The following is a 16,690-nucleotide window of genomic DNA, read 5'->3' as shown; positions in this document are numbered from 1 at the left end:
AGGAAAATTATTTTGATTAGATGCCTTCCAAAATGGTAGGAAGTATGGCTGAAAAAGACCTGGAGAGTATTTTAGTTTTACATTGTAAACTGTTTATGTCAGGACTTCTCACAGATATTTGACAATGTCATGAATCAGAACACTATTCCAGATGCAAGTGTTGACTTTCAGCTAAATCAAACATTAATATTAATATGGTGCAGGAGTGATATTTTACAATATCTGTTTTTTCAGTGGATAGGCAATTAGGAGACTGATTTATTTCTTTGCTTTTGCATGTTTACTATCAGTGTGGCTCTTGGCAGGAAGGAAGGAGAAGCAGAAATTTATTATTGTTCTTTGTGTTCAGAATAAAATAACTCATTTCCGTGGATGTCCTTTACTAATAGGTCAAAGGAAACAGACTGGCAGCCTTATTTCACTACACGACTTGTTGATGACTTTGGCACTCATCTTCGAGTTTTCAGAAAAGCTCAGCAAAGGATAGCAGAGAAAGGTGATCAGATGAAAGGTAAAGTGAAATATTTTTTATTTGAGTCTGAGTAGGCTGGTATCTTCTGTGTGTGAAATACAGTTAGCCTTATTTTATAATTCAAGTTTGCTCTCAAGTTTTCAGTCTTGACAAAAACATGGTTTTTTTAATCTTCTTTTGCATAGATCAAGCTGAGGAACTTGTAGATACATTCTTTGAGGTTGAAGTTGAAATGGAAAAAGAAGTCTGTCGTGATCTAGTCTGCACTTCTCCCAAAGATGAAGAAGGTCTCTCAATATTATCTTCTGAGTAAATATTTTAGTATGGGAGACTAAACTAAAATACTAACAGTTGTGTTCATAATATGAAATGCATTAAATCTTAGCATGTGACTTTCAGAGTGTGGTTATTTACCATACATATATATTTCCTCTGGTTTGTACATAGTAATGCTATAATTAAAACAAAGCACGTACATATGTAAGTCTTCCTCCTTTCATTGGATGAATTTTAAGATAGAAATATTTTTTCCTGGGAGGGAGGGGATGGTTTTGCAGATTCTTACTGCTCTTTGTTAGATATGCCTTCCTTACCACTATTCTGTAGTCTTCCTTCAAAAAACACTATCTCTTTTGGCAAAGTGTTGAAGGAGGGGGGGGAAAAAAGCGTATGTGTAATGTAAGGAAAATGCATTAGAGTTAGGTTGTTGGGAGTTTTTTTTATCTTGGAATTTGGCTTTTGTTGTCTTGGGTTTGAGGTAGATCTTTCTCATCAGTGATGCTTATATTCCATCTGAAAGTTGCTACTGTGATGCTTGGACTGTAAGAGATAAATGATTATATACTTGAATTCAAAATTAAGGATTTATCTATGGGATTTGATAATATTAGGTAAGATATGAAGTAAAAGAATATGAAATTGTGCTGAGGGGTTTTTGTTTTCCTTCTCTAGGATTCCTAAGGGATCTGTGTGAGGTTTTACTGTATATATTGCTACCTCCTGGAGACTTCCAGAACAAGATCATGCGATACTTTGTCAGGGTAAGTACAGACTCTAAAAGCCATCCCAATTCTTTGGTTTAATGTCAAAAAAATTTTTTTAGATCTAAACTGCTGCTCTTATTTTCTAAAATTGATCTAATTTAATATTAGGGTATTTTAAAAGCTGTAGAGTCTTGATAAGTATTTAATAGCAGTGAACAGTTTGTGCGAAATGTTTTTGGAGGTTCTTTCAGCTCTACCAACATGAGAAAAGCATTAGAAAATGGATGTTGTTTTTCATGAGGTTGTTTTTTCTTGGGGAGGTTTTTCTTGTAATTTGTTGTAATTACAAATTGCATTTGTAATGTTAATTGGAAGAGAATGTGGTAGTGCCTATTAAATTTTTTCTGTAATTACACTTTTGTGTTTTAAGCTCTACGCAGTGATGTTTAAATTGTTGCAGTTATACTAGCTTTATGAGTAAGTGTATAAAATAATCTATTATCTTTTGTTTTTTAGGAAATCCTCTCCCGAGGAATTCTTCTTCCATTAATAAACCAGCTCAGTGATCCTGATTATATTAATCAGTATGTCATATGGATGGTAAGATTTAAAATGTTTAAAATTAATTATATTTCCAGAACATTTTCTTATAAAGCTTTACTTGTGTTCCCTATAATCATGATGGACAGATGTTTGGTATTAGCATTACCACTGGTTATGTTGGCAGAGACAGTGAACTTTATATTACATTTTATACACACATAAAGACACAGAATCTATATTATCCACACTCCTCATTTTGACTGTTCAGTAGAAGCTGCCTGACTGAGGACAAATGTATGACAGAATGTAAAGTTCACTCCTCTGACTGTTCTGCTTGGCTGTTCGGGAAGTATGGTAACAGTGGAAGTGTTTTCCCCTGACTGTGTTTACAGTTTGTCCTTTCAAGCTTAAGAGGCCTCAAGAATGAAAACTAGTAAGATTTACTTTCTGCTAAGGAATTGCAGAGCAATTGTTTTAGGACTGTTTGTATTAACCCTAAATAATTCAACTGAATGGGAAGAAACAAATTTTTTACTTTGATAACTCTCTAATGCACCCGCAAGAAAAGCCCCATAACTTTTAAAAGTCATATTGTATAGTAAAGCTAACATAAATAGAATAATTGTGCTTTAACTAACATTACTGATTCTTTGCAGAGCAAGTTAATATTTACTCTTATACTTTATTATCCTTTATAGTTCATGAATCAATTTTAATTTCCCCCCCTAACTTCTCTCTTTTTATTCGTAGATTTTAATCTTACAGTGTACATTCAAATGCTATACTGAAAATACCGTTCCATTTCAAAGTTCTTGTTATGTATGGAATATGGAATGGATTCAAGTGCACGTGTACAATGTTTCCTTCACTCCAGCCTCCTCTATTTCATGTAAAAGTTTGCATGCTGCTATTCTACAGGAACCTAGCTTTAATAAGAAAAAATATTGCTCATCTGGACCAGAATTCTCAATTTTTGATTCCCTTTTCCTTCTACGCATGTTCTTTATTTATTTACCGAGCACTGCCCCTGGCTGCGTCCAGAGATAGGATTCTGAGTTTTTTATAAAGCTTTCTGTTGTGATGGTGATGTCCCAAATAAGTAATTTTCAAAATTGCTTTCTGAGATGAAGAAGCAAATGTTCTGGGCAAAAGATAAGGAAAAAATTTAATACAAGTCTTATGAAATGGAGATTGTTGCAGAAATTAAGGTCAGAAGCAGAGATGACTGAAATAAATCCTGGCTCCTTTTGGAACCTTTGACATAAAGTCAGACTTGAATGAAAAAATCAGTTTCTGAAAAAGAGAAGTTTAATTCCAGGTTTCTAGGCATACCACAGTTCAATACTAATTCTGTTGCAATAAAATATAAAGCTTCCGTATAAAATTAGAAGTTAATTCAAACTTCTCTCTTCACTGTGAAATTAACATTTTTACAAAATGTTTGAAGTTCAAGTATTCCTTGTACTCTTACTTATAAAAGGAGATTTCTAGGGAGATTTTTCCATTAACTTTGATCAATGGTATCCAGTCTTCATTCTTTCTGCTTCGTGCAACTCATGGAAATGCACTTCTGTGGTACAGACCAAGTATTACATTTCCATATCAAAGTAAGCATTTTTAAGAGATGTAGGTGAAGTGACTTTTTTGGCTTCAGATGGTAAAGACAACATTAGAACTCAACCCTAAGCACCTGCGTGCACGTGTTGTAAAGCTGCCAGCCTTCCCCTGATCTCCATGCTGCATTCACAGCACAGTTTCCAGTGATCTTGGCAGCGCAGCAGGCTTCCTTCACTTGCACAAATTCCTTTGAGTCCCTAGAGCAGGTTCACTCTCTGCCAATACTGGTAAAATAGTATGTATTTAATTAGCTTAGTAGTATTTGCCAGGGTATCTGAATTAGGGTTCCAGAGCAGAGTCATTTACTTGTTTTTCCCCTCAGTAGGTTATGATTACATTGTAGAATGTTTTAACTCTTTTTGTAATTTTGTATCTTAAGAAGCCATTACTCTGGGAGTGTGTATACTTGCATGGGATCTTGGTAAAGCTGAACCCTTTCAGTGGTCTCACCGTTTTCTGCCCACTTAGCTTAGGAGATAATATAAGAAGAAGATGAATTAGATTTTGGAGAAGATCTTAATTAAGAACATTGATGGATTGTCCATGTGTCTGGGTTGTACTTCTTGAGAACAGAAAGTGATGGTGTGAAATAGGTTTTGACTGTGCATACTTTTTCTTTCTTAGTTCATGTAAAATTTCAGTACCAAAAGGAAGATTTAGAAACATCAAAATCATTTTCAAAATTCCACTTTGCAGTGCTGTATCAAACTAGTTCACATGAAGAAAAATCATGTCTTGTGCTTTTAGCTGTTTTGCATTACTTACACTGTAAAACTTTGTGTTTCAGATTCGTGATTCCAACTGTAACTATGAGGCCTTTATGAATATTATTAAATTAAGTGATAATATAGGAGAGTTGGAAGCAGTGAAAGATAAAGCAAGTGAAGAGCTGCAGTATCTTCGATCTCTAGATACAGTGGGAGATGGTTAGTGCTGCATGGTTTTGCAAAATATTAAACGCATTTACCAGCATGATCTCTGTAGAATATTGCAACAATTAGAAAATAAAAGCTCTGATGCAGCATAGTATAAAGTATTTTATTTAAAAAAAAATAAATTGCATAAGAAGTGTTAAAACACAAATTTTCATTTTCGTAAGTGTTTTGTTGGTTGGCGTGTGTTTGATTACTTTTTGTAAGTATAGAGTATTTGGTTAGCTAAATGCATTTTAGTTAAATCAGAACTGCCTGACGGTTCTGAATTTCAGTAATATTTAAGGTATTAATCAAACCTGGTAGTCAGTTAACCATTAATCTGAAAAAGGGAAGAGAAAAATATTTCTTCTTGTTCACTTCCATCAGTGAGGTATTTAAACTGAAAAAAATCCCCAAGCCTTCATTTAGTTATCTGCATTGCTTAATTGTCTTTTTTTTGCTTTCAGATATCAACACTATAAAAAATCAAATAAACAGTTTATTATATGTTATTAAAGTATGTGATTCAAGAATTCAGAGGTTGCAGTCAGGAAAAGTAAGTGTTTTAAATTTTTTTTAGTTTCGAAAGAGTGAGGTTGCAAATGACTGACTAGTTGTTTGGTTTCCATGTTTGATAACTCTATCTGTTTGATAGAGTTGGTATGTTTGGCTTTACTTTTTGACTCTCTTAATTTGGCCTGGGTGTGGTTCCAAGATAATGTGATATTCTGCATATATTGACTATTAAAATGATTAAGCATTCTATAGGTGGACCTGAAGGCATTATTGTAACAGCAAGAAATGTCATATTGGCAGAAAAAAGTGTGACAGAGATGAATTTAAGTTGTGGTGAGCTGCAGCCCATCAAAAGCTGAAATTAGTTCTTGTTAATTAATTCTCTGCCACTGTCTCTGTTGATGAGGGATTTGGGGTTAATTTGACCTGTAGAGCATTACATGAACAGCAGTTTTAAAATCCACCTTATCATGTAGCCAAATAGCTGCAGCCCGTTTTGAAGACAAATAATTATGGGAACATGACCTTCTAATCTAGACCTTCATTTATTAGTGATTGTGAAAATAGCTAATCATTGAGATGCTACTTTATTATATGTAATTTTTCTTATCCTATCTGTTTTGTGGTAAGTTTAGGTTTTAAAATTTAATGTAAAAGAAGCCTATGAACACACTGAACTGTGTCTTACAGGAAATAGATACTGTGAAACTGGCAGCAAACTTTGGAAAACTTTGCACAGTCCCTCTGGACCATATTCTGGTAGACAATGTTGCACTACAGTTTTTTATGGGTAAGTGTTAATTTGTCTGATGTATTTTATTTATAAAGAATATGCTAACTCACAGGACTGTGTACTTGGAATTGCTAAATGTCAGTAGTGAGAATATCCATCAGTTTTGTCGGTGGTTATAGTCCTTTTAATGCAGTAGATGGAAACGGTCCAGGAAGTTCCTGGAGCTCATGGAAGATACTTCCTGACACAATTGGTGAGTCAGCCAACCTAGAAAGGCACCTGTCTGAACCTGTTGTTTGCAGACAGGGTGATGTGATAGTTGGAGGCTGTCTTGGGCATGAAATGAACACCCTCGGTCAGTTTGCCGATCATACTTCAGCTGGGCAGGAGTCTGCTGGAGGGCAGAAAGGCTCTCTAGAGGGAAGAAGGCTGGAGTGATGGTCCAAGATCAATTGTATGGGATTCAAGGCCAAGTGCCAGGTCCTGCACTTCTGTCAACCCCAGGCAACACTACAGGCTAGGGGCAGGGTGTCTGGAAAACTGCCTGGCAGAAAAGCACCTGGGGGTGCTGGTTGACAGCAGCTAAATATGAGCCAGAAGTGAGCCCAGGTGGCCAAGAAGGCCAATGGCATACTGGCTTGGATCAGCAATAGTGTGGCCAGCAGGACCAGGGCAGTGGTGAGGCCACACCTCAAATCCTGTGTTGAATTTTTGGGACCTTCACTACAAGAAAGACATTGAGGTGCTGAAGCACAGGTCTTAGGCAGAGTGGTTGAAGGAGCTGGGGTTCTTTAGGCTGGAGAAACGGATGCTCAGGAGGGACCTTATTACTTTCTACAACTACCTGAAACGAGGCCGTAGTGAGGTGGAGACTGGTCTCTTCTCCTAGGCAGCTAGCAACAGGGTAAGAGGAAACTGCTTCAAGATGTGCCAGATGAGGTTTAGATTGAGTATTAGAAAACATTTCTTCACCAAAAAGGTGAAGCATTAACTTGACAGGCTGCCCAGGGAAGTAGTTAAGTCACCATGCCTGGAGGTATTTAAAAGACATGTAGATGTAGTGCTTAGGAGCGTGGTTTAGTGGTGGACTTGGAAGTGGTAGATTGGCAGTCTTGAACATCTTTTCCAACCTAAATGATCCTATGATTCTAAGAACCTGCTTTTTAAAAATTCGGTTTGAACTTCATTTGTATCATGCTGTACAAACCTGTTATATTCACGTGGTAACAGTGGATTCTCTTCTTACATGTGCATGTGAGGATTCAGTGCTTCGTTCCTAGACTTTGCTCTCACGTTTTTTTAGTGATTATTGCCAATGTGTATATAGTATGTTTTTAATTGACTGTATATGGTAAGTATTCCAGATGTATAACCAGCTCCTGGTGTTCATTTGTAGTCAACATCACAGAGAATTCCTATTCCAGGATGTACCACAGTAACCAGGGTCGTGTGGTGTCTGTTTTCTGTAGATTACATGCAGCAGATTGGTGGCCAAGCACATCTGTTTTTCTGGATGACAGTGGAAGGATACAGGGTTACAGCACAGCAACAGCTGGAGGTACTTCAAAGCCGGCAGAAAGATGGAAAACATCAGACTAATCAGACCAAGGGTCTATTAAGAGCAGCTGCATTTGGAGTTTATGAGCAATATTTATCAGAAAAGGTAGGAATAACTTAATTCTGAAATATTTGGTGTTTATTCTTTGTTCAGATACTTCTTTGCAGTTATGACTAAGTTAATATAAAATGGTTGTTATATAGCACAAGTTGCTTACATGTTGACATTTACACTATTACTTGTGTATCTTCTCTCTCTCCTTATGTCAAGCAGTAAGAAAGTCTTCCTCTTTTGTGTTCCCCCCATTTTAAAGGCTCATATTGCCACTGACTGTCCTGTCAAAAGCACTGAACGTGTTCCTGAGAAGTTGACTTTTTAGAATAGACAAACTAGAGACAATGCAAAGACAGAATAAAAGTGTCTTTCTGCATATGCTGTCCTTTTCCTTCCTTTTATTCTGCCCTCCACCCTTGCCTTGCCCCCTTAAGAAGTGTTTATACAAAAATGGAACCGAATATTTGTCCAAACTTGGATTAAGATTGAGTTATCAAATGAAATCGCTTCCCGTGCCTCTCTACAACTGTTTGTGTAAATTGCTCAAATATCACCATTGGATGTCTTGCAACAGGCAGTAATGGATTCTCTGTGAAAGAAACCACTCGTCAACTTGTATTCACAAAACATCTTTCTTCTTAATTTGTGTGTGCAGAAAATTCACCTCTCACTCAGAAATGGGCAGAGTTAACAAACTGTTAGCCTTTCCTCAGATGTTTCAGGACTTTATCCTGTTACTTTTTTATTGGCTTGTTCTTAATTTCTGAATCTAAATCTTTTTTCAAAAATAAAAACTGTTTTTAAGTCTGAGTAAATCTCATTTAGGTACTGCTTCAAAATGTTTACACAATTTTTTTTGAGGCAATTCCTAGTGTTTAATTGTGAAACTTCGAAGTTTTAATACAAACTCTGAACTTAATTTGGGGCTGGAGGGGATCTGACTCCTGTTGTATGTTCTAGACAGTTATAGAGATATTTGTGAAGAAGAAATTTAATTTACTTAGAGAGTTGCAGCATTGCATTGGATTTTATTTGTGAAAGTAGAACTTTCTTAATTTTATGCTGCAAAAGTTGATTTAGATCTCTATGACAGGCATCTCCAAGAGTTAATATTGATGACAACTTAGTAGCAAAACTTGCAGAAACACTGAACCATGAGGATCCAACACCTGAAATCTTTGATGACATTCAGAGAAAGGTATACTCTATTGTCCTTTATTTCATAAGAACTGTTAATGCTATAGAGTATAAAACATAATTACAGATACTAAAAAAGAAGGAAGTAAAACACCTAAAACCTGTGTTACCATTTTTCTATTCTATGGAAAACACACTCTAAATTGTCAGCTTTTGCTTTGCTGTTTGTTAGCCCATAGTTTTCAAAGCAGTAGACAGGAGTAGGTGTCCTGTATGAACCTAAATATGAAGCACAGTTTAGAGCTATCATATTTTTATTTGTGTTAATGCACCAATTTAAGAAAAACATTATGAGTAGACTAAATAAGACGTACCATTTTCGTCCAGTTTTACTTCTCTTTTCCAAAGGTGAATGTAATGGTCCCATATTAAATTCTATAGTTGTTCCCAGAAATTATTCTGGCTGATCTGTTTCTGCAAACTTGCCCAGTGAAGCAGCAAGTACGGATGAAAAAACCAGTATTTTTACTACCTGCATATGTAGACTTTATCACTCAAGTCTAATATATGTATTTTAAAAGGAAAAGTAAATGATTGATATTCTGGCAGTAACTTACATACCCAGTCTGAAATATTTTTTTTTTTTTTTAGATCATTACTTTAATGTTCTCATTCATGCTAAAAATTAGTGATATGAGCTGTAGAACTTAGAATCACGCTGTTGTATTTGAGGCTCACATTTAAGACTAATGAACACCTTGTGAAATCTGTGTTGCTCAAAGTAAGTTAAGGGCCTTGCTTGTGAATTCTGCTGAAGAGTATAAATTTCCCATGTGTTACAAAAGAAATGAACTTCCTCAAACATGGCTGAATTGGGTTTCTTTTCTATTTGTACCAGATGATAGTACTTGAACAGTGATGCATGATATACGTTGTATAGGCTGTGAAGGTAAATTGTTTGAGCTGGTGTGGTTAATTCTTTGAGTGTTAGGGCTATATTGTATTGGCTAAACTGGAAATTGTCGCAAAGGTCACGTATGGTATCTTCCTTCCCTTTCTTTCCCTCTTCTCACCTCCTGCCCTAAGTATTTGCAGGTCTATGTTTATGGTTTATCCACAAGGAAGGACTGAGATAACCTTTTATTAAATGGATAAAGACCAGATAGGTTTATAGTGCAATTGGAAGGGTTAAGAGCAGAGGACAGAAGCATTTGCAGCTGTTGTGCTATTTCCCTTCCTAGATGTGCACGACTGAGTAGTTAGATATTTTCTGAGACTGTGTTATACTTCTGGCACAATGAGTTCTCAGAACCTTTTCGTTAAGTCAGAGACACGTATGCACAGATACTTCTTGTTCAAGTAAAATTTATGAAAACTAGTCTGGTCAATTGAAAAATGGAAAAAGTGTTTCTGAAGTTAGCGTTTTTGTTTCAATAAGGTGTATGAGTTGATGCTGCGAGATGAGAGGTTCTACCCTTCGTTCAAGCAGAATGTGTTGTATGTGCGTATGTTAGCCGAGCTGGATATGCTGAAGGATCCCAGTTTCAGAGGATCAGATGATGGTGAAGGAGGTGAGCTCTGTATCTCTAAAGGGTATTTCCTGGGACCATTCTTTTCTCTGCTTTAAAACGAAAATAAAATAATTATCCACACAGTTTTTAGAAAATTAAATACTTCCTATGGTGTCTCTGATATTTAAATTAATATTTCTTGCTTGTGCTTTTGTGTGTAAATTGTTTTAGGACTCACACAGGGTTTTCCTTGTAGTAAGTTTATTAATCTCATAGAAATTCTTGTCAGGTCTTGGTAACAAGTTTGTCATTTAAACAAATAGGCAATTCTTCCATTCTACTTTCTTCTTTTAAAGTATTTAAAGCTCTTCAATATATTGTGGTCTTTTAATACATAACTCTACTCCTCTCTGGAAATAGAAATGGAAAGTATACATAGGAGATGCATCTTTCTAAAGCAAGTAAAATCATTGTTCTTGTTAACTGAAGTACAAATCCAGTGGAAATTTTTCACTATTAAACTAGCTCCTTAATGAAGCAGTATCAGTGGAGATATAAACTTAAAAAAATGTTATCTGAAGTATTTATTTAGGATCTGTATCTTTATAAACTTATATTTCTTTAGGTATCTTTATTGGAAATTTGAAACGCTTGCATGTTGCGTGCAGCATTTGTCCAGTGCCAAAGTTGTCCTTCCTTTTTCCATAATGTTTTGTGGATGCATTTTATTTATGTGTGGCCCTACAATGGGGGAAAATCTTCTAACCTGTTTTTTCCTTTTCTTTTCCTCACTGCTCCCAGAATCTTTTAATGGGTCTCCTACTGGCAGCATAAATCTGGTAAGTGCTTGGATTTTTTTTTTAATTATTTTTTTCTCCTCAACAGTAGAGAAAGAGTGATAAAACAGATTAACTTATGTACATTACAGTTTTACTTCACTGCAGTTGAATTTCTGAAAAAGTTCTTGAATCAAATTGAAACACACAGGTTATTAATTACTCTGTAAGATAAAACTTCTCCTTTTGTCTTTTCCCACGTTTGATGAAATTTTACATTGTTTCTCACAGAAACAGTTAATTTATGGAAAGCGTCAGTTTATATCCCTGTTTGGTTTTATTAAATAGATATAAATTTGGGGTTACATAGTAATAGGTGAAAACAAATCCTTGAAGGATTAAATTCAAATAGACTGTAAAATGTGCAATTTATTACATTTTTGTTGGTTGATTTTTTTTTTTTTTCTCATTAAGGCTTGATTTGGAAACATTAAAGTATCTGGAGTTCATTCCAGGCATCAGTCTTTGTTTTTTAATCTGACCAATTTCAAGTTCAATTTTGTAAGTGGTTCTTGACCTGTGTCAGTTTGTCAAAACCTTTCCTTCGTTAAATGAGCGTACCTAAACCAAAAATGCAAATACAGTTACTTAAAAAGGAAAAATCATAAAAAGTTTGATATCTATCCTCCCCATGTTTCTGTAGACAGTGTGTAGCTGAGCCACAAGGTGCAGAAGGTTCAGTTGAGCATATCAGAGTATGTTTCCAAACGTTTTAGTTTTGTGAAGGTTTACATAGAGATTTACAATCTACATGCAATTTCCTGACTTGCATGATGCCTGGGCCCTTCTAGTTTGTTCTTGGAAGGTGCTATAGCTCCTTAGGAGTTTTACTGCATTTGATAAGATCCTGCTTGCATGCAAAAGGAATGAAGGATTCTGAAGGAATACACGTAACATTAATGTAAATGTATTTCGGTGTGGGGGTTGGTTGTTTATGGGGTTTGGTTTTTTGTGGGTTTTGGGTGTTTTTTCATTTAAATTGGGATTTTCTTTCCTACTATTTTCCTGTTGTTTACATTTTGAAATGCAAAGAAAAAGGGAGGTGTTTAGCTGATACAATTTATGCAAACTCCTGGTAGATGCAGAAGAAAAACTTAATTTAGCCATGTTTTTTATGAATTTACATACAATTCTGGTAACTTTTCACAAGAGTCTTTTAACTGACTAATCTCTTTAAAAGATCTTTCAAATATCTTTCTAAGTACTCTTTCTAATAATGTTGTGACATATCAGAGTTAATTTTATGGATTTGTCATTGTGGTGGCTCATCTGGCTGGTGGTTATCTGCTGCTTCATTTCATGTGACTTTCCAAGCTAAGTTAGAAAGTCCTAAAGTCTTCATCAAGCACTGTTACAATACAAATAGGTATTTTCATGGGACTCTTCAAAGTCTTGACTTTTGTTTTTGTTGTGACAAGGGTATTTATAGAATACTACATTTATTCAAAAGAGTTAGGAACGTTCTAGCAGAAATACATAAGTAAATTTCTCTTTATGCAGAACTACTTTTGCTTTTCTGTAGTCCATATTGTTCAGAAAAGAACAATATGGACCACACAAAAGTAGTCCAGGTGTTCAGTGCTTTTACAGGTGTTTGAATACTGGTAGATTAGTTTTTGCTGGCTGAATTCCATGTCAAGTGTAAATTTCTGTACACATAGTTTGACTCCCTTGTGTTAGTCCGTTACATAAGAAAAATAGACCTTGGAGAGGTTACTTCAATGGTCAGGGAATTTCTGTACTTGTAGCTAATGACAATGTATTAAATAAGATTGAGTTGTGATATGATGTGATATTTTTAGGTTTTTAATTAACTTGTGCTCCTGTGAATGTATTTAATGGCAGAGATACTAGCTCATATTAAATGTCTGTCTGTTTTGTTATCTGTTCAGGTTTCAACATTTTAATTTACTTGTATTAATTGTTGCTGTATAGTGCCTTGCCACAGCAGTTGAGTGTTTCCTAAAGTTTGTATTGTAAAATAAATTGCCTGCAGTTCATACTTCCACTGGAAGAATTTGGAAGACAGGCTCAAAACTGTTTTGAGGAAAAGTTGTTGTACCAAAATATCTTAATTTCTGCCTTTTGATTTGATACATTACTATATTAAATCAGTAGGTCACATTTTGGGAGTATAAAACCACTGTTAATATTTATAGACTTGCAGATTTTCTCTAAAGGATCCATAATGGGAGCTTTGCACTGAGTAAATAGAAGAAGTTACACCAGTGTTACCTATCCAAGACCTTAAAGGGCAGCAGAAGTGGCCGGGTTGAACTTTTGGCAGTCATTAGCTTGAACCCCAGTCAGTAATCACAAAGAAATCTGAACTTGAGTGACAGTGAAGGGAAGCAGGAAAACAAGAAGTAATTATGCCTTTAAAAAAATACAACCGTACCTTAATGTCCGTATTTTGTAGCAAACAAAATGCTTGAGCAGTTGACAGTTACTTGTCTTCTTTTATAACATCACATCCCTTCTATCTTATTGATAATCAAATCTTAGAGCTTTCAGAATACGAAGTACTTACTTTATTCAAGCTTCCACAAATGCCTGCTGTTAGCCAGTCTCAGGTGATATTCTGCTTCTAAACTGGACACTGCAATATAGAGCAGCACAATTTGCAGGGTCATTGCTGTCCAAGGGACTTGCTCAAGAATGGCCTAAGTCAGAGTCCTGTGTCCAACAATTGACTGAAAGCAAGTGTAAAGATTAAAGGAACAGCCTACTTATGGTGCTACTTTACCAGAATACTCTCTAGCATCCAGTAACTTAAAGATTGGGAAGTTCTTGAGGTAAAGATGATGTCTACTGTCAAAATATTTCTGCATAAATTCATCTGTTCTGCCATTCGACAGACATAAACTTTTAGCACTATAGAATGTAGTGGCAAAACAGATTTCCCAAAAGGGCTTTTCTTTCTTCTACCTTCTCTCAGTCTGGGACCTTAGTACTTTAAGTCTACAAGCTGTGTGATAAAGATATTCAGGAGACTCCCTACTGTAACATGTATTCAGACACTTTAAAGCTGCCTTCTATTCGGTACCTAGACTTTATCACAGAAATGTTATTTCCCTTGCCTTCTGTAGTAGACATTTAGGCAGAGACTGGCTGAGGTGGTTGAGGTAGAGAAGAGCCATTCCTTGTAGAGAACTAGAGGAGGAAGGAGTGGAGTATTATGTTGGGATATTGTGGAGTTGATGAAGAAGGAGCAAGAGCAGAGTCTTTAAATAAGTCATGTTTTCAAGTCCAGCGTATCTTTTGGTTATAATCTCATATATTGTTCTATGTTTAAGAATACAGAGTAGATTTAGAAACTGAATTGATGTAGGTAGAGTTTTAGTTTGATACGGGTATGGCACTGCTAATCAGTAAGTCCCATTCTAGGTAACTTTTTGTGGTAAGTCACTATTGAACCGGCTTGGTTAAATTATACAAGATGGCAGATAGCTATATTTATTCTGAATGTGTTTCTTTGAAGAATTTTAGAATTCTGGAGAAAAATACATAAAGTAACTGGGATCCCAGTGCCTGTGAATTCTACTTAGGTAGCTCCAACTCTTTTTTTTTTAACCTGGTAATTTAAGATTAGGATGCGTAATGGCCCATCCTCTGTTTTTTCAGTTGAGTCTGCAAGTCTTTCAACAGTCTTGATTATGTTAAATCTTAGTAATCAGATGTATTAATTTTAACTAAAAGCAAAGCTTCTCTAAAAGACCCATTAGGCTTCTTTTGATCCCAGTAATTATTAGATATCGAGACAGAGCATTAACTAGCTGAGGATGTACCTGTTCATTTTTTACGATGGAAAGTATTCCTGAGAAAAATGTTGGCTGGTTTTTTTTACATAAAGCAGAAAAACTTCTGGTTTCTACTGCTGTGTAACATCTATGCAGTGTGTAAAGACATTTGAAAGAAAACAGAATGATGTGACGGTAAAAACTAAAAGACCTGTTAAACAACATCTGTATCTCCTCAGTTGCTGGGAAGATTTTCTGCTTTAGGTCTATTTTTTTTTTTTCTTTCCTAATGCTCAGTAAAAGACCATTTGTAGCTGTACTTCCATTAGAGTTGAGATATCAAACCAAAGTGGCAAATATGTTTGATCAAATATGAGTGGTCACAAAACTATGTGTGAAAATGATGGGGGAAATGAAAGGCCCTATATTGTGCAAAAGAACAGCTTTGGTAACCAGGTAGTACAAACACCTGCATTGTTACAGTGCACTAAGCTTTTAGTGTAGTGAACTGGAAGTTTGAAAATTAGATTAATCAAAACACTTCTCAAATACAATGTATTTCTGATCATATTTTTTCCCATTTTTTCCTCCTCCATTATGTCCCCCACTCTGCAGTCCTTAGATGACCTTTCAAATGTCCCTTCTGATGAGACAGTTCAGCTCCATGCATACATCTCAGATACTGGTAAGTGAATCTGTTATGTCTGCTTACTTTTTTCCCACCATTTACTTTGAGTTTTGTAATATTACAGGTCCTTGAAATCCTGATTTTCTCTTTTTCTGACCTCATAAAACATTTGAATTCATATTTTCCATTAAGTCCTTGTGGAAATCTTTACACTATTTCTTCTGTAGGTCACAGACTATGTATCTGTAGTTAAAGTGTCATTTAATTTTTATGGTTTATGGTATTATTATTATTTTTACTGCTTTTATTGCTGGAGAATCATTCATTAAACTTAATATTGAGTAGGATTTATTTTAGCAATTATTTAAAAAAATTCTGAAAGGCATCTCTCTTTCTAGTCACAAAGTTATAATGTTTGACTGTTTGATTTTCTTAGTATAATATTTTCCCTTATTCTTTGTGCTTCCTGACTTAGTTTAAGGAAGTGACTTCTGTCCTTATGGTGATGGCATTTTTGGTTATCTTTTAAAAAACTTTGTCTAGAAAGAAATTACTTTTCTTTATTACATGAGAGTAAATAAAAAAATCTCAGCTATTATTTGCAAATACTCTAGTTAAATGAGATTGCATTGGGTAATTAAATAGTGATCTTCAGATACTTTTTTTAGTAGATTTTACTATGCAACACACTTTTAAATCTATGCATTTATATGGTGGACACATGCTGTCAGCAAGCATTCAGCTACTTTACATTTTAATTAAACTTATTCCAACTCAGTGTGAGAGCAGTGTGCAATCCAAGTGTCATGGTAGTCAGTCCTCGGGGAAAGGGGAAAATAAGAATCAAATTCTGCTTTTTTGTTAAAATGACGTGATACTTCTTTTCTGAATTAAATGTAGAAGTTTCATCTTTTTGACTTAAGAAAAAAAGGTAAACTTAGAACGACACGAACTGTAAAATTTATAGATGGCAGTCTGTATGGATAACTATCAGCCTGACTCTGTGAATACATAATGCTCCAGGTGTAACAGGAGATATGTACAGGTTTGTATTGCAAGATAGTATTAAACTGCATCTGTGAGCAGGTTCTTTTTCTCTGCCAGTTAATATCCTTTACTGTGCTTGAAGGTTGTATACAAGCAGGATTATATCTGTGTGTTGCAGAATTCACATTGTCTTGGGTTGCAAAATAAATACTAATTAAGAGGCTAAGACATAAGGGGCAGCAGAACTTCTTTCTTTTTCTGCCTGAAGTCGTTCTCCTAAAGGTGCCACTTAGCAGTGCCCCTGAGATGTAGTCTGGTGGCTGCAGGGCCAAGTGGTCAATGTGAACGTAGAGGACAGGGCTTGTGCAGCATCTGTGGGGCTGGGCGTTTCTGGTTCCACTCTCTGGGCAGTCTTCTGGCGCCATCCTGACTGCCTGCTCTTTGCCTTGGGGGTTCCGCAC

At 35.5% G+C, this 16,690-nt stretch overlaps 1 protein-coding gene across 8 annotated transcripts in view; it reads left to right on the top strand.

Annotated features, from left to right (window-relative positions):
* SNX13 (sorting nexin 13) overlaps nt 1–16,690 on the top strand; it is a 66,536-nt gene that overhangs the window by 32,746 nt on the left and 17,100 nt on the right. For 5 of the 8 annotated variants that reach the window (XR_001860324.1, XM_017729377.1, XM_017729373.1 and 2 more), the window contains exons 6-17: nt 390–511; nt 658–759; nt 1,424–1,512; nt 1,972–2,055; nt 4,403–4,541; nt 4,997–5,085; nt 5,736–5,835; nt 7,248–7,441; nt 8,484–8,588; nt 9,966–10,098; nt 10,840–10,877; nt 15,230–15,299. Coding sequence is in view for 7 of the 8 variants with exons in the window: in XM_017729377.1 (XP_017584866.1) it covers nt 390–511; nt 658–759; nt 1,424–1,512; nt 1,972–2,055; nt 4,403–4,541; nt 4,997–5,085; nt 5,736–5,835; nt 7,248–7,441; nt 8,484–8,588; nt 9,966–10,098; nt 10,840–10,877; nt 15,230–15,299 (1,265 nt within the window). In the remaining variant the exon portion in view is untranslated. The remainder of the gene's footprint in view (nt 1–389; nt 512–657; nt 760–1,423; nt 1,513–1,971; nt 2,056–4,402; nt 4,542–4,996; nt 5,086–5,735; nt 5,836–7,247; nt 7,442–8,483; nt 8,589–9,965; nt 10,099–10,839; nt 10,878–15,229; nt 15,300–16,690) is intronic. The other 3 variants (XM_008629956.2, XM_017729376.1, XM_017729375.1) reach the window with 2 other exon arrangements.

This window comes from Corvus brachyrhynchos, unplaced genomic scaffold (assembly GCF_000691975.1).
Source record: "Corvus brachyrhynchos isolate BGI_N302 unplaced genomic scaffold, ASM69197v1 scaffold142, whole genome shotgun sequence".
Taxonomy (NCBI): domain Eukaryota; kingdom Metazoa; phylum Chordata; class Aves; order Passeriformes; family Corvidae; genus Corvus; species Corvus brachyrhynchos.
This window is presented reverse-complemented; position numbering and strand designations above follow the sequence as displayed.